This window comes from Panulirus ornatus, chromosome 17 (assembly GCF_036320965.1).
Source record: "Panulirus ornatus isolate Po-2019 chromosome 17, ASM3632096v1, whole genome shotgun sequence".
Classification (NCBI taxonomy): domain Eukaryota; kingdom Metazoa; phylum Arthropoda; class Malacostraca; order Decapoda; family Palinuridae; genus Panulirus; species Panulirus ornatus.
Genome location: NC_092240.1, coordinates 23,769,314 through 23,791,293, shown reverse-complemented (window position 1 = coordinate 23,791,293; position 21,980 = coordinate 23,769,314). Strand labels below are relative to the sequence as shown.

Here is a 21,980-nt window from a genome sequence, read left to right as displayed (position 1 = left end):
ATACCAGACGGACACAGGCACTGCCATATCACGACTGAAGAATGTGAAACAAAACAAGGCAACAGCTGCTTCTTCCAAAACGATAGGGAGATGGATCTTGCGGACCTTCAAGACAAGGGAGGAGACACCAATGATGTCCTTCTTTAAGGTCTTGGTACTCTCCTAAATAGAGGACTCTTCTGTACTCACATCATCTTGCATAATAGAGGAAATTGCTGAACCAGAAAGATTTGAAACATCCCTCACAACCTGTACTGAAGTAGCTAAGGGCCTGAACTATAGGGAACGAATGAAATCATAACCTATTGTCTCATCAACGTAGACAGGAGAAGTACATCATTTGTACTTGGGAAATCCTTGAAGGAATAATTCCAAAACAAATAATTTCCAGTTGGCACGACAGGCAAGGAAGGCTCTAAAACCTTACCCTCAAATCACAAGCACATAAAGACTACCGAACACATTACCTGCGGACATAACAAACACCATGACGTGCACAGTGCAGAAATTTTAAGAAGGCCCTGAAGAAGTATAGAGTATAAGTACCAGACGAGCCGAACTGTGGCGGCCAAGTGGACCTTCAGGCTGCGGCTTCTGACAGCCTGATCAGCAACAGAGGTAGTAGCACCTCGGGCAAGTCTGTTGAGGGGAGTGAACGGCGTTTTGGTGTAATCTTGGAGGGTGACCAGCAGTTCGCATATCTTCAACAGTGTTTTTTGTTAGCTTATGTTCTTCCCTATCTTGCCGGTGTCTTGCCACCATTGCCCTTGATATATCCAGGGTGTGGCATCTGGGTCTTACCTCTAAGCTCTCTTCTTAAGGTTTCCCTCCTTCCCTTTGCTCACTTATACCTATCTTCCTCTCTGGCCGATCTATCTCGGTGGATGCTGATGGATCAGCTTTTCCTTCTTTCTCCAACAAGAGCGGCGTTCCTCTAGGTTCTGGCCCGTCTCCTACACCATGCATTCCTCCACATCCTCTAAATCTGCTCCTTCTCTCACTCGATCTGCATCTCGTCTCGAAACAACTTCCTCGGTAAACTCAGACTTGGACAGGATATCTCAGTGGAGGTACATCCTCTAAATCTGCTCCTTCTCTCACTCGATCTGCATCTCGTCTCGAAACAACTTCCTCGGTAAACTCAGACTTGGACAGAATATCTCAGTGGAGGTAGACGAAGTCTGGTTAAGTTCAATGCCTCCAAGACCCATCTATCGAAAATTCCTCACAACTTTCCTCTGTCCTTTGACGATTCTGTAATTCCACCTCTTGTCTCGGCGAACATCCTTCGTATTACTGTAACATCCGCTGTATCTTAGAAACCCCACATTACGGAAATACCTGTCTGTCTCTGAGAAACTATGAGTCCTGTAGAGATGTTGAAATTTCCTGTCTTCCAAACAGTTGCTCCGTTACACAAAGGATTGATCCGTCCTTCTATGGAGTACTGCTTTTAAATCTGGAGTGGTTCTAGCTCTGCATCCTTACTTATTTGATTGAGATGAGTAGAAAATGGTCAGACTTATCAACTCTCCCAAGCTAACTTCCAAACTTGACCCCCTTGCCCTACGCTGCAATGTTAGTTTACTTTCCCTCTTCTTTAGGTAATACTATGGTTTTTGAGTCCGAGAGCTCGCTGCTTGTGTGCCCCCCACCACTAGCTAGACCACGCTGCTGCGTCACATGCTTACTATGTGGCCGTTGGCAACTCAAGGGTGGGCCGTTTTGATAACTGTTTCCTTCCCTACACCTCGAAGCTTTGACACTCTCTATCCTCTCATGTATTTCCCAATAACTATGACCTGACACATTCTAAAGGACATATCTTTCACTTCCTCTACAAAGGGTAACTGCTTCTCCATCTTTACTTTTCCCCTTTCATTAACCTCATGTCTCAATTTAGGCCCGGCCCTCATGTGGACTTCTGTCCGTGACTGAGCCTCCAACATAGAAAAAAAAAAACCTATCGTCGCAACTAAGCAGTTTAACCGCTGCCCAAGCAGAGGGGTTAGAAGACCTCCGAAGTCTGGGCCAGGTAAAAGCCAGGTTTGCCTTATACAGTGTACCGAGTTGAGAGGAAGTCATCAATACTGCAAGGGTCACCATACAATCCTTCCTGACGACAGAAGACTCACTACTACCGTACTCCTCCTCGTCAGCATTCCAGGGTGTGTTGACTGACGGCATCCGGGTTGACGGACCTCAGACTGCTGACGGCGGCCTACATGGCCAGTCTCTTATCTGCCTTACAATCAAACTCATGATAGCTGCCACCCCGCTAGACACAACAACTCCATTGGTCAATACCTTCCAGCCATTAATGTTCGACAGTTCCCAGTGCATAACCTGGATATAACTAAGGTCACACTGTGGCTGTAACTTGCACACACTAAGTTTGTCCCTCGAGTTCTCAAGACTGGGAGCTAAGGTATCAACTTTTATTATTTAACTATTTCCCCCAGTCAAGTTCGCAGGTTACTGTCCGGTGATGAACGACGCACACAGAAGGTTAGCTGATCTTTTCCCTGAGGCAGGATGTCAAGGGTGGTGTCTGGACGAGGGGGATTCCGTGATACCGTGAGCAGCAGCACCGGCACTGTGGGCCCGTCTCACCTGGTGAGTGCAACACTCATCACCAGTCTGAGCAACTGTAACACCAGCGAGCATAACTACAACACCATCTGGTACAACCGTAACACCAGGGAGTACAACGTACAACACCATCTGGTACAACCGTGGCACTAGGAAGTACAACAACGTACAACATCAGTTGGTACAACCGTAACACCAGGGAGTACAAGTGTAGCACTTCCCCTGTACATAGCTGTCCTTCAGAGGAAGGACCAGCCCATCCCAACACTGACGGACGTTCACGAGAACGTCACGAAAAAAAAAAAAAAGAGCAAATCCCGCGACACAGGAAATAAATTCGGTTATAATACGACTCATCAGAGCACGGAATTATTCCAGACGTGAGCCGGTACACTAGTGCTCTTAACTTTTCCAGCCTACACCCTGGAAGCCGCCACACAAAGCCTATGTGGACGTCCCACAGTAATACCCCTGACTGACACCTGACCCGATGCCTTAACGTGAGCGACGTGTTGACCTTCCCTGGCCTCTCTTTAGCCTTATAAACCTCAGGAGCCATGACCCTGGCTGCCGCTTCCGCACACTTAAACGCTATCGGCGCAGTCGACCCGACTGGCTAATAGATAATCGTGTGCCGCAACCGCATGCGCCAGTCGAGGAGCCATGCAGTCGGTCTGTCATGTAGTCCCTGATTGTGAGACAATGAGGTTCACCGTGTGACTCCTGGCTCATCGTGCTCCGGGAGGGGCTCTGTGCGGCCTCATCTCCCATGACCTCTTCCTCCTCCTCCTCTTCCTCTGGCAGGGGACCCCACGCGGGACACCGCCAACGCCCGTCTCCTGCAGCAGCTTCGACTACGAGACCTACAGCCACGCCCCCTGAGGCACACAGCGCGGAACTATGGCAACCGCTCGGTAAGTCAGGACCTCGGCTACGCCTCCTCCCTTTTGGAGAATTTCCTCAAAATCCGCCACTCATGGGCCTCCCACAGCATACCTGCCTCATCAAACCTCACATCTCCCGCAACGGCGTCATGCAAGAACTTGTCCTCACCTCTCTGGTACTATAGCGCCACGGGACACTTGCCTCAACTCCCACACCGGCACCACCGCCACGGGAACCCTGCCTGCCTCATCATCCCACCTTACTACCTCAGCCTGCCTCACCACCTCACCGAATCCTGCACCAATAAGGCAGCGTCGATACATTCCCTTATTTCCCAGTCCCTCTCTCAGTCAATGACAACCAGACGCACGCACAGCGCTGACTTGTGAACCTCTCTCTCTCTCTCTCTCTCTCTCTCTCTCTCTCTCTCTCTCTCTCCTCTGCTTCCCACGCTTGTCTTTCTACCCTCCTTGTCATTTTTTCATAAGTCCAGGCAACATCAGACGTACTACTTGCACGTCATGATCAGCCTGCCGATGCAGCAGCCTCCGACACTCTGACAACCACCATCTCGCGGACCACGTGACCGCTCCTGACCTGACCTATGACCTTCATCGATTAAAATTAAGACGTGCCATTACACACACAGAAAGCTCTCACTGCGAGACCACCGACTGCATTCTCGTGTAAGGTGGGGGTCGTCACCCTGTCCCGTCACGCGACAGGTTTCTCCACTCCTGGTTGAAGGACGGATACAACGTCATGGTTAGTTTGCCAGCTGTGCTATGCTGAAGATTAAGTCCTCAGATCCGTCGACCTGTTGGAGGACGCGACTCGCAAGGCTAAGCAGGCATGGAACATGGAGGCAGCAACACAACCACTAGTAGTGAGGGAATGAGTACCTTCCCTAACGCTGAGGCAGCAACACAACCGCGTCTGTTGAGGGAGTGAGTATACCCTCCTCCAACACTGAGGCAGCAACACAACCACGTCTGGTGAGGGAGTGAGTATACCCTCCTCCAACACTGAGGCAGCAACACAACCGCGTCTGGTGAGGGAGTGAGTATACCCTCCTCCAACACTGAGGCAGCAACACAACCACGTCTGGTGAGGGAGTGAGTGCCTTCCACCAGCACCAACGCCCACTGGAGCGCCACAATAATGACAGGTCAGGATGATGCTTGCTACACCAGCGTCCTCTTGGCCTCTCCACCACTCCCCTCCATACTAATGGCTCAAGACCACCGTCATGCACTCACTTTCACATCCTCGCAAACAGACGCTTCAGCTATGGACCTACCAACTCATGGCACCCCACTCCGGTCCTACTGACATCCTGCGCATTCCTACTAACATTCTGTATCCACTGCAACGCTGAGACACAAACTGCGTCTTACAAGAGCCTTAACAGAATCCTGAAATGATCCATCGTGAGAACATGATGTGCACGAGGTCTCTTGAGTACACCACGTCAGCTGGCCAGGCAGCCACCCCCCCCCCCCCCCCCCCCCACACACACACACAAAACATCCCTCCCTCCGTCCTCTCGTCAACACAGTTTGGCTGTGTCACTCTTCCCTGACCCCAAGCTAAGATGGTGTCCCAGAGCAGCGATAACCTCTGTAACGTGACCTCGTCATTCGGTCTGCGATCTCCCTATCCAAACGTGACCTCCTTAGCAACCTTAAGGCCTCCATCGACCCCTAGGCCTGCACTGTTACCTGCCCAGCAGGCCCCAGGGCTGTCCATCAGCACAGTAACCTTCCCCATCAGGCCCCAGACTTACCCATCAGGCCCCAGACTTACCCATCAGCCCCGTACACTCCTCACCTGTCTAACGACTTCCGAAATGAGCCCCCTCGCCCAAAGCCGTGGTCTTGCCACAAGGTCGTCAACCCCTTCAGTTGCCACATGACCTCCCCAGCGACCTCCCAGACTAAGTCATTTGACTTCCTGAGGGATCCCCGTAACCCGGCCACCTGCCTCGTGATCTACAGGGCAACCACCACCAGCTCCTGGGGCAGCCCTGCTCTAGGGGCACCAGGCAACACCGTGCTTCCCCAAGCAGTCCGGTCCTCCTGAGCCACCACCACCTGACCTCACACACCACCACCCACCGTGACCTCTGAACCATCAACGTGACCTCCTCATGCAACGCCGTGACCTTGTGAACAACTTCATGTCTTGCTTAGCAGCACAGTGACGCTCCTCAGCAGCCGTGTGAGGCTCCAGGCAGATCCAGTGATGTCCCAAGAACCCCCATGACGTTACCAGTAGCCCCATGACGTTACCAGTAGCCCCATGACGTTACCAGTAGCCCCATGACGTTACCAGTAGCCCCATGACGTTACCGGTAGCCCCATGACGTTACCAGTAGCCCCATGACGTTACCGGTAGCCCCATGACGTTACCAGTAGCCCCATGACGTTACCAGTAGCCCCATGACGTTACCAGTAGCCCCATGACGTTACCAGTACCCCCATGACGTTACCAGTAGCCCCATAACGTTACCAGTAGCCCCATGACATTACCAGCAGCCCTATGACGTTACCAGTAGCCCCATGACGTTACCAGTAGCCCCATGACGTTACCAGTAGCCCCATGACGTTACCAGTAGCCCCATGACGTTACCAGTAGCCCCATGACGTTACCAGTAGCCCCATGACGTTACCAGTAGCCCCATGACGTTACCAGTAGCCCCATGACGTTACCAGTAGCCCCATGACGTTACCAGTAGCCCCATGACGTTACCGGTAGCCCCATGACGTTACCAGTAGCCCCATGACGTTACCAGTAGCCCCATGACGTTACCAGTAGCCCCATGACGTTACCAGTAGCCCCATGACGTTACCAGTAGCCCCATGACGTTACCAGTAGCCCCATGACGTTACCAGTACCCCCATGACGTCACCAGTAGCCCTATGACCTCCTAGGCAAACCCGTGACCTTCTAATATGCCCTAACCTCCCAGGCAAACACATGACCTCAGGGGCACTGACTGTAATGAGTAAGTTGCCTCCTGCTTCAAGCCACGCTTACCTGGAGACCCAACACAGTCATTACATGTGGAGCGGAAACTTTATTATAGAAGTTCTCGTTAAGTGTACTTATAGTGTTATAGTTAAGTGTACTCCCGGTGGTACAGCTAAGTGTACTCACGGTGGTACAGCTAAGCGTAGTCCCAGCGTTACGGCTAAGCGTACTCACGGTGGTACAGCACACAGAGCGCGTAACAAAAATAAAACCTGATACTATAAGAAGTTGAATCATCAACTTATCAAACAGCTGGTAGTACTTAAAACTAGCAGATACCTGACCTCCTCTTTGGTTAGAAGTGTCCCCCAAGGGGGGTATGTACTGGACGTGAGCCTCTCCTGTTTCTCAAGAGTCATTTCTTGATAGATTAAGACACAAGCCACAACGAGATAGACTTGGAGAAGGCGCATGGCGACGGTGGGGAGTAAAACACGAGAGACATAATAGCTGGCAGCTTGAGGCTCGTTTTCTAACAATTGATATAATGAACATCAACCCACAGGCGTCTGAGTAAGACTCTTTGTGACCCCCCCTTGTAATCCCTTGCGCTACCGCTCACAGCATGAGCATGGGGGGGGGGGGGGTTGCACAGTAAAGTCAGCCAGAGATAACAGAACAAATCACATCACAAGCCGTCCCTCCTCGGTGTCTCCTGGCCTCTCTCGCCCCGGGGGAGGGAGGGAAACCCTCGGAACGGGTCGTGTGTATGACGACGGAACATCTGCCCTAAGACAAGAGATCCCAGGAGACTTCTCGTCCTTCTCTGGATCACCGAGAACATCATCCAAGGAAGACATCAGCGCCTTCGCTGCTGCAGAAGTGAAGACACAGACAACAGCGAACAAGACAGACACCAACAATAACATATAAAAAGAAGAGGAAAAGATGAAAAAAATATATTCACGTCTGGTGACCTTGCTTTAGACGAACACTGTACAACAACCGTCACACATCAGCGAAGACATTTGCACACCACACCTCACCACCTCACAGTACAGTACAAGGCAAGGTCAGTGACGACAGCACGTACCCAAGGCAGTCAGGTTCCACACACCAGGACACCCGCTCACTGCGAACATCAACATAAATACGGCAGGAAATTCCTCGTCAGAAACCGTGACCAGAAGTTTTGTCATTTTGATCTGAACTGTGCCAGCGCCACCAGCTGTTCTGTTGTGCACACCCCGTGCTCATCCTGTGGCGCAAAGCAATTACACAGGTCACATAGGGTCTTTGTCAGACCTCCAGTGGGTAGCATTCATTTACATTAACTGTTGCAAAATTGATTCATTACATAAGCTACATCACATGCATTGCATAGTCTTTCAAATGTTAAGTTTTACATGCTAGATGCAAAATGTGCACACAATCTTAGAGCTTAAGTTATCTTGTTATTAACAATAAGGCGTTGTGACATTTATTGCAAGGTTTTGTTTAAATCTGTCCCTAAAAGGATCTATATTTTCCACATTCTAAGACATAGTGTTCCAGTTTGTGTCCAAATCTTTGACCACAAACTTTACTACATTTCACATGGTTAACATCTCCAGTTAGGCCAAAGCGCCAATAGTATCTATAGTACCTGGCAGTTACAGCATCATGTCATCTGCTGATCTTATTACTTTCTCCACATACATGTTTTACTTTACACATTTCACTGTGATGGAAAATGTTTCTACTTGTGCTTATCTGAACTCGTCTTCGTGCTTGAAAGAGGTGTGTTGTTCCTTTCCATTTACAGTTTTAATGCTTCTGACTGACAACCCATTGTTGTTTTCACCTTCACTTAGTGCAAGTTTGGCTAAAACATCAGTTTTGTCATGCTCACGGAGGCCTATATGAGAGGGAATCCATAACAATTTGATCCAAATCCCTTGAGCAATAATGTCTGAATGTCTGAGTATTTGTGTCTGGCGTCAGAGACCACCATGTTACATTCTGATCTCAGGGGGTTAAGGGCAAGTAGTGAAGATAAAGAAACGGAGATAATTAAACTGTCTGTGGCAGTGATTTACAGAAGCTCAACACTGATGAGTACGGCGAACTATTGTTTAAAATTATTTCTTTAATCTATTACGACAGGGCTGGATCACTTCGGCAGGACCACCTGCCGCCCTCCAAGTGGCAGAATTGAGAAAGCCGTCAGTATAGTCGCATTGGGCTGTGTTATTGTCAGTCTGGAGTTTCTGTATATGTTCGAGGCGACTGCATCTGGCTGGCTAAGTTTTGAAGGTGAAGACTGTAAGCAATGAGTCTCTCGGGTGGGTAAGTGGGTGCAGTAACGTCAAAGAAAGTTAAGTATATCTGTGTGGTGGTGGAGGAGGTCGGCAGGTACATAGGCATTTGGTATAGTCAATGAAGAATTACTGACATGTACCTTGATACCGTGTTGGTGGAATCCGTCAGGCTTTGGGAAGATATTGGTACATAAGGCAGTGACTGTCTTACATACAGGAACCAAGCGTTTGCTGAACCAGGATTAGGGTATTGGTAACTGGGTAATTTACGTGGGGGTTTGCCAGGAGGCGTTCGACATTCTTGCAGACATGTGACATCTGTGTTCCCGGTATGTGGTGGAGGTCAGAATATATTTTTCTTCATAGAGGCAATGTTCCAACTCTGTGATGTCACTATACTGTTGATCAATGTTCCTGTTAGCCATTTTCCCTCAACGTTGCTTTCATCTCTCTTATAACGACAAGTCTTTCATGTTCTCCTTTATATACCAATTTATCACAACGTTTCTTTATACTTCCAGTAAATGCAAAACGACATAATGGGTCTCTTATTTCATTACCATTGACCTTTAGGAGTTGTTTGACAAACTTTCAACTTCTGCTTAGATCATTTCCCTTATATTATCAATGTGTGATGCACCGCAACTTAATGCATTTTCTGGCACACATACACTCATGTTCATCTTTTTTTTTCTTTTTTGAAGCATTACACTTCTTTGCTGTACAGTAACCTTCTCCCTTAACTGATGTAATTTCTCACAGAGTACATCAATATATCTGAACACATATGTCTCCCTCTCGTCATCATGTTCAGGCGTTCATATCACCTGTTGGTGTGTATCAAACATCTTCACTTAGTCGCTAGAATTTCTCACAAAACACATAGATAAATTCATGTATAACTTGCCTTCCTATCACCTTCTAGAGGTGTTCTACCGCCAGTTGGTGTGCATCAAACTTATCACTTACCATCTGCATTTCTTTTCTTTTTGGCAAAACCACTTCAGAAGATTTGTGTCAAACTTTGAAAATTGTGAAGTGTTATTCGTTCAGCTGTTTGGATTTCTTAAATTTTTCTTTAAATTTCAATAATCACTTCATTATTACCTGGATTACTGTTGTCCACATTGTGTTCACTCGGTATGACGAGTGGCTCCTGTGCCTGCAGGGAGAATACACTATTCCATGAACTGCCACGAGTTACAATGTTCGGTAAGTGTTGAACTCCGGGAGTTCGGCAAGCGTTTGACGTGCTAGGAGCTTGAGCAGGGAGGCAGTGAGGGAGGAGTTGCTCATCTGCTCGCTGAAGGAGGCTGCTTAGGGCAACCTAGATGCCGTGCAGTGTGTCCAGGCTGCTTACAATATGTGCATTTTCTTTTTTTCAATTGCCTCCCCATTTTCAAACTTTTCAGGGCGACCTGGATCTGAAGACGTTCGCCATATCCCGCCTTTCCTATGTTGGGTTAAGGGATATAAAGTAACTCCTTAACCCAACATAAGAGAGGCAGGATAGAGGTGCAGTTGACTCCTGGGTCAAGTGCTATCAACATAGCTGGTAGCCAGCGGGCCTGGTCGGTCTGTACTCCCAAGCCGAGACGATGCCCTCTACACAGGCGAGGGCAGCAACTGTCGTCTCCTACTCCGTCCACTGAGGTATACAGAGCTATCCAGGTACAGCGAAAGTATACTGGTAGGCCGCACGGAGCGGTCACTCTCCGCGGCGCCCAGAAACAGAGCAGGAGCTGGTATTAATGACCCGTCGCACAAGAAATTCAACAGAGATAAGAAGGGAAGCCTATGCCCCACGGTGGTTGAGGGAAAACTGCGACCATTACCAGCGTGCGATCGACCTGTTGTGTAAACCAACTGACGAAGGTTAAGAAGCTCTCAAGAACCTGTGGCCCAAAGACGGGAGTTGATGCATCATTAAGAGCACGAAGAAATACCGGAAGACCTGATCCAAACTGTGCCTTCGATATGACTCCACACGATAATGATAAACGCTGAACAGTGAAGTGTACAACTACGGAAGAGCAGGGGCGTTCGGCTTATCACCCTGAAGGCTCCACCTGTGAGGACAGTATGAACTAGCCAGAGGGAAAATGAATAAAAGCTAGGCATGAACACCAGGAGTGCGTGTACCTGGTCAGCCGGGCTGTTGCTGCTGCGGCGTGAGGAGGGCGTGCATGCGACCCGCGCCTCGCACGACGGAAGCTATGGCAGGTCGGAGCAGTGAACCTGGAGGATGGTTGGGTGTACGGTATACCATGGAAGTCTTACCTTGAGTCTGACGTTCTTCTCTATGGCCTGAGTGACGAGGTGAGCCTGTCGCTTCCTGGCCTCCTCGTTAATCTTGTTCTTGGCCACTATCTGGATGACGCTCGTGTCCAGCGTCCCTGGACACACGAGACAGACAGACACACGTTACTACTACTCTCTCATCAGTGGGTGAATACTTGCACCACAACAATGGTGATTACCACCTAGTGTTAGTTCCTTAACCTAGTGCACGGTGAACACCACCTAGTGTTAGTTCCTTAACCTAGTGCACGGTGAACACCACCTAGTGTTAATTCCTTAACCTAGTGCATGGTAAACACCACCTAGTATTAGTTCCTTAACCTAGTGCATGGTAAACACCTCCTAGTGCTAGTTCCTTAACCTAGTGCACGTGAACACCACCTAGTATTAGTTCCTTAACCTAGTGCATGGTAAACACCTCCTAGTGCTAGTTCCTTAACCTAGTGCATGGTAAACACCACCTAGTATTAGTTCCTTAACCTAGTGCATGGTAAACACCACCTAGTGTTAGTTCCTTAACCTAGTGCACGGTGAACACCACCTAGTGTTAGTTCCTTAACCTAGTGCATGGTAAACACCACCTAGTATTAGTTCCTTAACCTAGTGCATGGTAAACACCACCTAGTGTTAGTTCCTTAACCTAGTGCACGGTGAACACCACCTAGTGTTAGTTCCTTAACCTAGTGCATGGTAAACACCACCTAGTGTTAGTTCCTTAACCTAGTGCACGGTGAACACCACCTAGTGTTAGTTCCTTAACCTAGTGCACGGTGAACACCACCTAGTGTTAGTTCCTTAACCTAGTGCATGGTAAACACCACCTAGTGTTAGTTCCTTAACCTAGTACACACCTGCAACATGTACTGTACAAGCACAATGTACACATATAACACGACACACTGATAGCCAACTTGTACCATCATGTACTCCACAAGTACAATGTACACATGTAACATGACACACTCATAGCCAACCTGTACCATCATGTACTTCACAAGTCCAATGTACAAGTGTAACATGACTCACTCAGAACCCACGTAGTACATCAACCATGTACTCTGAACACTACTAGTAATGAAGTGTAGTACCTTATTACCTCCTCACACTGATCAACCACTTATGTACACACGGAAAAAAAATCCCATGTTCTAGGATAGTACCCTCATGTCCTGGATAGTATATGACCACACGTGACGTCCTGGATAGTGAGTAACTCTACCGTAACGTCCGGGATAGTGAGTAACTCTACCGTAACGTCCGGGATAGTGAGTAACTCTACCGTAACGTTGTGAATAGTACATAAGTTTACCGTAACGTCCAGGTGAGTACGCCATTCTACCGTAAGGTCGGTCGTCACGTGACGTCTGTAGCATTACGTAACACCGAGACAGGCTGGCGGTGGGGAGGAGGAAGGCGCGGGAGGAAGGTCCACCAGTCCTGGCCAGGGTCCTAACCTCGCCTGCCACGCCTCCTCCCGGTCTTACCTTATTACGACTCAATACCTTTTTACGCAGGATACAAACATGGCCAGTGTGTGGCTTAGCGCCCCCAGCCATGCCCAGGGTAGCCTCGTCAGCAGGGAAGGAGCGCCCCCAGCCACGCCATGGGCAGCCTCGCCCGTAGGAGAGAAGCGCCCTTGGCCATGCCCAGAGTAGCCTCACCGTCAGGGAAGGAGCGCCCCAAGCCATACCCAGTGTAGCCCCGCCATCAGGCGAAGCGCCCCCAGCCATGCCCAGGGTAGCCTCGTCAGCTGGTTCTCAACACACACACACACACACACACACACACACACACACACACACACCTCTGACCATCTGTTCCTGTGGCCTTTCGAACACCCCTGCCTCAGGAGGGTATCTTCTGTCCCCCTCATCACCACCATGATCCAGGAAGGTTGATGATGTTATGACCGGAGGTGAGGCGAGGCCCCTACTGCCACCCACATGACACGACCAGCCCGGGGAGGGAGGCCAGACACCCACACACCATGCCGACCCCCGTCCCTCCCACACCCACGGAAACACCAAACGCTCCGTGGCAGGGTGGCAGAGACGCGTGCCACCCACACAATACAAGACGCCAGCGACGTAAGTACAGCGGGAGGATAGAGGGGCTGCAGGACACACACACACACATACACACACACACACACACACACACACACACACACCAGACTCTGTGGGTCGAGGTGAGGGTAATGGAAGCCACAAGATGTACAACACCAGCCTTAGGTGTTGTCGTTGTTGTCCTGGCAGGTGGATGCGCTCCTAAGCCATGGTGGGCGGTGGCGGCGGCCTTGGCTCCCACCGGCATCATACCTCACTACTGACTCTAACAAACCCCCACTGGAACTAAACAGCACACGATGGCCTGGCTGGATATACGGTTATACTCATATTAAGTGAGGCCTTGACGAAGGATAAGCACTGGTATGCGATAACTTTGCCAGTAACTACGATATCTCTACCACTGACGCACGATAACTCTGCTACTGATGTACGACAAACCTATAACTGACTTATAACAACTCTGCCTCTGATGTACGATATATACTATTGACATAGGATACTCTTCCACTGAAGCACGATAACTATACCTCCAACGTATGATATCTCTGTCACTGATGTACGACACACCTATAACTGACATATTACAATTCTGCCTCTGAAGTACGATATATACCATTGACATCAGATATTCTTCCGCTGAGCACGATAACTATACCTCTAACGTATGATATCTCTAACACCCATTATTGATAACACAATAGACGTACGTAGGTACGATAACTCGGCCTATAACGTAGATTACACTTACATATGACCCATCAATGACATACAATACTACTATGACGTGCCATAACCTTACTCCTGACGTACGATAACACTACCACTGGCGTACGAATAAATGCCGCTGACGCATGATAATTCGATCACTGACGTATGATAAATGCCACTGGCGTACAATAACGCTATCATTGATGTACGATAAATGCCGCTGACGTACGATAATTCTATCACTGATGTATGATAAACGTCGTTAATGTACGATACCTCAGGCAATGAATGCTGTTCTAGTCCAGGTAACGAGTCGCATTCATTACGTATGCCGTTATGTGGAACGATCATCACGTGACCTTCATGGCAGTCATCAGGGAACCCGTTTTCTAGATCACTCTGCCGCCTACACCCAAACGTTATTACCAACATTATCTATCTATCTATCTATCTATCTATATATATATATATATATATATATATATATATATATATATATATATATATATATTTATATATATATATATAAACCTTGGGTACGACCAGACTCGAGGCACGTAACGTTGTGCTCAAGGGATTAATATCCTGTTGTGGTGTGGGTGTGGTGTGGGTGTAGTGTGGTGTGGGTGTGGTGTGGGTGTAGTGTGGTGTGGGTGTGGTGTGGGTGTGGTATGGGTGTAGTGTGGTGTGGGTGTGGTGTGGGTGTGGTGTGGGTGTAGTGTGGTGTGGGTGTGGTGTGGGTGTAGTGTGGTGTGGGTGTGGTGTGGGTGTGGTATGGGTGTAGTGTGGTGTGGGTGTGGTGTGGGTGTGGTATGGGTGTAGTGTGGTGTGGGTGTGGTGTGGGTGTAGTGTGGTGTGGGTGTGGTGTGGGTGGTGTGGATGTGGTGTGGGTGTGGTGTGGGGGGTGCGGGAGGGTTCTGAAAGCTTAGACGGGGCCCTGAAGCGAACCTGGAGTCAACAGTACATTCCCCACCACCACTGTATACTGACTCCTGATACACACACACACACACACACACACACACACACACACACACACGTTCCAGATCGGAGCACCGGGGTGGAGAGGTCAGCCTTCCTGACCATGATGCATTCACGGGCCATCCAGGGGTCGAGCCCTCACAGGTTTGAATCCTGGTCGCGGAAGTCGGTCCACACTCAACCCTCCTGTTCATCCACACTAGGGGGTGTCCGATTAATTTAGTACCTGGGTTATCATAGGATATATATATATATATATATATATATATATATATATATATATATATATATATATATATATATATATATATATATATTCAAGTAAATGGGATGATCTTGATTATGACGTCCAGTTGCTCGTGCCGTCTTAGCTAACATGAAAACTATGATCAATCCACTCCAGAGGTTAACCCTCCTCCTCCTCCCTCGGCCACGTGTGTATGTTACCTCACGGTCAAGCGACGCCCCCCGCCAGGAGCAGGCCAGAGAGCCAGCCCGGCGGGTCTACACCACCACCTTCACTAAACACACAACTTTCTCCCCAGTGTCGCAGTCGACCCTCAGCTTACCTTCACCACACTCCCACCTCAACCATCCGGACGAAGGACCCTCCTCTTCCTCCACACACTGGTACCAGGGGCTGGTCATGCGATGTGTATGGGAGTGCCACAGTGTGGTGGAGAGGCAGGGGGCTCTGTCGCTGGTTTTGAACTAAATGCTCCCCACGCTTGCTTGCCGCTTCCTCTGAACCGGTGTCCCAAACACCTGGGTCATCATAGCTACTGTCCCAAACACCTGGTACATCACAGATACTGTCCCAAACACCTAGTACATCACAGCTACTGTCCCAAATACCTGGTACATCACAGCTACCATCCCAAACACCTAGTACATGACAGCTACCGTCCCAAACACCTGGTACATGACAGCTACTGTCCCAAACACCTGGTACATGACAGCTACCTTCCCAAACACCTGGTACATGACAACTACCGTCCCAAAAACCTGGTACATGACAGCTACCGTCCCAAGCACCTAGTACATGACAGCTACCTTCCCAAACACCTGGTACATGACAGCTACCGTCCCAAACACCTGGTACATGACAGCTACCTGTCCCAAACACCTGGTTCATATCTACCTTCCACTCTACCGTCTGACGCCACAACAAACGTCTACTTTCTAGTTTTCTAATTCTATTTTCCACGCCGATCGGACACCTGCTCTCTCTCTCTCTCTCTCTCTCTCTCTCTCTCTCTCTCTCTCTCTCTCTCTCTCTCTCTCTCTCTTATGACCATGCGTTTCATCAAGCCTGAGTCGATTTTCTCCTCACGCTTAAACCCACCAAAAAACTCTGATCCAGTTATTTTAAAGATTCACTACAATCAAGCTAGGAAAGACGACTTCATTCACCTAAAACAAGCTAGGGAAGACGACTTCATTCACCTAAAACAAGCTAGCAAAGACGACTTCATTCACCTAAAACAAGCTAGCAAAGACGACTTCATTCACCTAAAACAAGTTAGCAAAGACGACTTCATTCACCTAAAACAAGCTAGGAAAGACGACTTCATTCACCCCAATCAAGCTAGGAAAGACGACTTCATTCACCTAAAACAAGCTAGGAAAGACGACTTTATTCACCTAAAACAAGCTAGGAAAGACGACTTCATTCACCTAAAACAAGCTAGCAAAGACGACTTCATTCACCTAAAACAAGCTAGCAAAGACAACTTCATTCACCCCAATCAAGCTAGGAAAGACGACTTCATTCACCACAAACAAGTTAGCAAAGACAACTTCATTCACCACAAACAAGCTAGGAAAGACAACCTCATTCACCAAAAACAAGCTACGAAAGAAGACTTCATTCACCACAAACAAGCTAGGAAAGACGACTTCATTCACCACAAACAAGCTACGAAAGAAGACTTCATTCACCACAAACAAACTAGGGAAGACGACTTCATTCACCACAAACAAGCTAGGAAAGACGACTTCATTTACCACAAACAAGCTAGGATAGACGACTTCATTCACCACAGTCAAGCTAGGATAGAAGACTTCATTCGCCACAAACAAACTATCAAAGACGACTTCACTCAGACACAAGACGTGGACCTGGACAACCATAATCATGGCAATGATCACGCGCGGACGCACGTCCTGGCCCCAAACCAGAGGTCGGGGCGTGACTGACCTATGAGGGTGGATGGCTTGTAGGAGACGAGGCGGTTGTCCGAGACGACGTGGATGACGTGGTCGCCTGGCTTGATCTTGTGGGCTGTGGTCACCTGGATGAGGAGGTCCATCATGGGCGTGCTGTGGGAGGGAGGGAAGCAAGACGTTAGAGAGGAGTGTGGGGAAAAATGAAATCAATTCGAATACATTGCATGAATTCATCTACATCAGGGGTCAACGGAGGCTAATGTACCGGACAGCCCCGAACTTATGTACCAAGACTCCGGTTATCTCGTACATACGGATAACAGCCGGATGTGTACGTAAGGTACAGACATTACCCGGATGTGTACGTAAGGTACAGACATTAACCGGATGTGTACGTAAGGTACAGACATTACCAGGATGTGTACGTAAGGTACAGACATTACCCTGATGTGTACGTAAGGTACAGACATTACCCGGATGTGTACGTAAGGTACAGACATTACCCGGATGTGTACGTAAGGTACAGACATTACCCGGATGTGTACGTAAGGTACAGACATTACCCGGATGTGTACGTAAGGTACAGACATTACCCGGATGTGTACGTAAGGTACAGACATTACCCGGATGTGTACGTAAGGTACAGACATTACATAAGTACTAGTGGATATGACGTGTGATGCGAGACCAGGGTTAAGAATGGATGATACAGGCTGTAACTGTCGGCTACAGAGCCAAGGAAGGTTTACAGCTAGTGGGGGATATGGCAGGGTATCGATCCTATCCTGGTATATAATACTGGTATACTATCCTGGTATACAATACTGGTATAACATCCTGGTATACAATACTGGTATACTATCATGGTATACTATCCTGGTATACAATACTGGTATACTATCATGGTATACTATCCTGGTATACAATACTGGTATACTATCCTGGTATACAATACTGGTATACTATCATGGTATACAATCCTGGAATACTATCCTGGTATACAATACTGGTATACTATCCTGGTATAATATCCTGGTACACTCATGGTATACAATGTTGATACACTATAATGGTATACAATCCTGGTATACAATACTGGTATACTATCCTACTGTACTATCAGTTATACGATCCTGGTATACAATACTGGTATACTATCCTATCCACCATGACACTTACACCGCCCGATGCTGTAAATAACTGTACGCACTACGCCAGAGACGGCGCATCATGCTGCTGTCCCAAACACCTGTCCACACCTGCACAGGTCAGCATTATGTTATCTGCCACAAATACAACATGGCTCTGCCCTCGTTACCACAACCAGGATGACTGCCGCTGTACCCGGGTGTGGCTAGCGGGTCAGTGGTTCCTGTAGCCAGCACCAGGGTCAGTGGCTCCTGTAGCCAGCACCAGGGTCAGTGGCTCCTCAGCCAGCACCAGGGTCAGTGGCCTCTGTAGCCAGCACCAGGTTCAGTGGCTCCTGTAGCCAGCACCAAGGTCGGTGGCTCCCCAGACAACCACGAGTCACACTTTACTTTCCCTACGACGCTTTGGACGTCACCCACCTTTACATGACAACACGCATTGATTCAACACATACCACGAACCTTCATGTCCAGGATGGAACTAACACAATGACACGCTGAATACTTAAAGATCAGCTGCCCAGCGCCCTCCCCGTATAGACATACATACCCCATGATATATGGTCCCGCCCGGAGGAAAAGGCCGGCTTCCTGAGCGCTGCGGGAGCTCCCAGAAGATAGTAGTAGGCACTTCTAGGGCAGGAAGAACGTAAACTTAACTGCCAGTCTAATATCTGCTTGCAGGGAATTGACCTCTTACACGTTTCTCCTGGCTTCAGGTATGATATAGGTCGACCCCTCCTTCACACATAAGTTCCTATTGCATCATTTATGTTGGATAGTAACTTTAACGAGGGCCTCCTTCACTGTGTCCCACCTTAACTGCCTTCCTCTAATTAGAGGTGAATTCCATCAGACTAACTTTGGAGTTTGTCCAAGTCCGCCCTGTGAGCTGATGCAAGCATCGTCACCCCTACTTATCTCGTGAGGGCATCATCTGCAAACATGATTAGGCAAGAATCCGGTCCGTCAGGCGAGTCATTTACATCCTCCAGGAATAGCAGCAGACCCAAGACCGGGCCCTGTAGCACGCCATCTGTGACCCCCTATCCCATATCAGGAATGCTCCTCTTCCCTGCATCCTCTGCTCCCTTCCACTGAGGTAATCTCTGAACCAGTGAAGGAGTCTCCCTCTTCTTCCTGGTCCTATCTCTACCTTCATCATCCATGTGGTATGGGATGACAGTGTCAAAGGCTTTCTGGGAGTCTACAAACACACAGTCTACCCATCCATTTCTTCATGCAAAACGTCCTTTTCTCTTTTCCTGAATCCGAGCTGTTTCTCAATTTGATAGTTTTCTCCTCTGCAAGGAGCCATTCATTCATTTTCTAATAACATTTTCCAGTTTTACAACTGATACAAAGACTGGCCTGAAGTTCAGCGTGATTTCTAGATCACCTTTCTTGAATACAGGCACGACCTTTGCCCTCTTCCGCATCTCTGGAACTATACTTTTCTGTAGTAATCTACTGAACAATGTTTCGGGTGGTATGACAAGCGCCTCCACACCTCCCTCAAGCACCATGACCATGTGCCTTACATGGGTCATGTTATTAACTCGCCTGCATCATTTCCATCAGTCACCAGACCTCCTTCCACGGCTTCCTTCCCCTCCCATCTCGCCTATGCTGGGGCAACAGTCTCCTGCACTGTGAAGACGCACTCAAACTTGCACTTCAGCTCCGCGCATATTTCCTCACCCCATACACGAATTCTTCCCCTCCGGCCCACTCAGAATATGCATGTACATAATTACACACATCAATAACTACACAAACACGTGAGACCTTCATACTAAACGGGGATCACAGAGTCTCTACGACGCAGTGTGCACTCATATCCCTTTATAACCAAAACAAAATCTTAACTGTGACCCTACCAATCACCCAAAATACACACCAAAAAAAAAAAATGAAGATCGCTAATTGGCAACACCGCCGGTCGCCATGACACTCCACGAGAACAAGTTAATTTCGACCTTCAAGGCTTGGCTGCACGTCTGGGCACATCCCAGCCTTGCCTACGACATTCTACCCGGCCTGAGCAACACCCAAGACACGTATGATCAAGGCAACACTACCCTGGCTCGCCAGTCATCAGGTAATTGTCTGCATCGCTCAGCTTCGTCACCAGATCTGCCTCCAATTGTGGGTGAAGGGAAACACTTCACCTAATTACGTCTGCGGTATTTAAAGTCCTCAGGGATGGCCAGGTTATATTCCCTTCCAGACAGTCACTGACCCTCTCCATTAACAAGTCATCAAGAGCGATACGTATTATTTGGAACTACACGCGCGTGATGGCCATAACGGAGCTGGGAGTACAGTGTCAATGTGGTTGGAAAGAAGGATTCAAAATTAAATACAAACTTAAGAAGAAAAAAAGTCGACACAATTCATGATCTATGAATAACCAAGTAGCCTTGCGCTCATCAATTCATGTATGTATACATTTCTTGCTTCTTTTTCATACATATTCGCCACTTCCCGCATTAGAGAGGTAAGTGTCGAGAACAGATGACAGAGCCTTAGAAGGAGAAGGAAAACGCCTCACTTGGCCCCCTTCGCTGTTCCTTCTTTTGGACAGACCATGAGCTACTATTTTGTTGTTGCTGTTGTTTGTTTTAACCTCTAAGGCGCCATGCAGCTAATGAGAGAGAGAGAGAGAGAGAGAGAGAGAGAGAGAGAGAGAGAGAGAGAGAGAGAGAGAGAGAGAGAGAGAGAGAGAGAGAGAGGATAAAGAGACACAAAAGTGAGAAGACATGAGGCAAAAGAAAAAAAAAATCAAGATCTGGACTGACTGATTTGTGCCGGTGCCCCAGGCAAATTCATTGTGAACCCAATGCTCCTCCTGTGAGCGGTAGCACAAAAGGATTACAAGACCTGGATGGACGTGGTTGTCCCGTCTTCCGCCGAGGATCAGGTCGCAGGTGTTGAGCAAGACACAAGGAGGTAAAGTCCCACAAGGTTAGCAGTATGGGGCAACAGACAGCCCACTACTGACCTGCCAAGGGGAGAAGATACAGCAGTGATCATGTGACGCAGTGGGCGGCACACTGTTACCAGGTCTAATGAATGGCAGGGGCACACAAGCTGCCATTTCCCGGGGTGTAAGGGCGACAGAAAATGAACACTGCGGTGTAGGAGAAGTGGGCCAGGTTCTGAGGTCAGACATAAAGACCTGGGAAGTTCGACCCGCTCTGGACTCGGCTGTGTTCATTATGTAGAGTCAGAACCTCCCCAGACGTGGCAGCATAATCGCAGCACCAGCAACTGTGCAGGAGAAGCAAAATGTTGCGGGACTGGAAACAAGATTAACAGTTTCTTAAATGCCATCTAAACTGTGTTATGTAGGGGAGTCCACGACAGACGAGATGATACGGTAACAAGAAATATGATTATATTGCGCACGGTGGAGGAATTCTATAAAGTCTTCGCAGGATATGGTAAAGTTATGAGTAGTCGCGGATCTTGAGAGCAACAACGTAACGACGTATTGCAAGTGCGGCGGAGACACACAGGCCAGACAAGAGGAGGAGGAGGAGGAGGAGGAGGGCAACATGAGGGGGCACTGTGCAGATCACACCCAGGTGCCACGGTCTGTCAGGAGCTTCTGGCACACCAAGAGCCATAACACACGATTCCCTCAATCCTCCCCACAGACGATGATCACATTTAGAAGTAAGACGGGGAAAGGATACTATCGCTAGTGGATGATGCCGTAGATGTACCAGTCACACTGACGATCACAGAAAATTATGACGACTCGCGATACTTTAGGCACTGGCACTTGAGGAGAGATTCGAAGCCTTTGGAAACAGCAGGAGTGAAAGAACGGTATCCGGAAAGGTCAC

General features: G+C 48.5%; 1 protein-coding gene across 5 annotated transcripts in view; it reads right to left on the bottom strand.

The window, feature by feature from the left end:
- The window catches only part of LOC139754635 (uncharacterized), a 529,511-nt gene that overhangs the window by 183,804 nt on the left and 323,727 nt on the right, over positions 1-21,980 (bottom strand). For all 5 annotated transcript variants that reach the window (XM_071672137.1, XM_071672139.1, XM_071672135.1 and 2 more), the window contains 2 exons: positions 17,010-17,131; positions 11,031-11,146 (listed from right to left, as the gene is read on the bottom strand). In XM_071672137.1, coding sequence (XP_071528238.1) covers positions 11,031-11,146; positions 17,010-17,131 — 238 coding nt within the window. The remainder of the gene's footprint in view (positions 1-11,030; positions 11,147-17,009; positions 17,132-21,980) is intronic.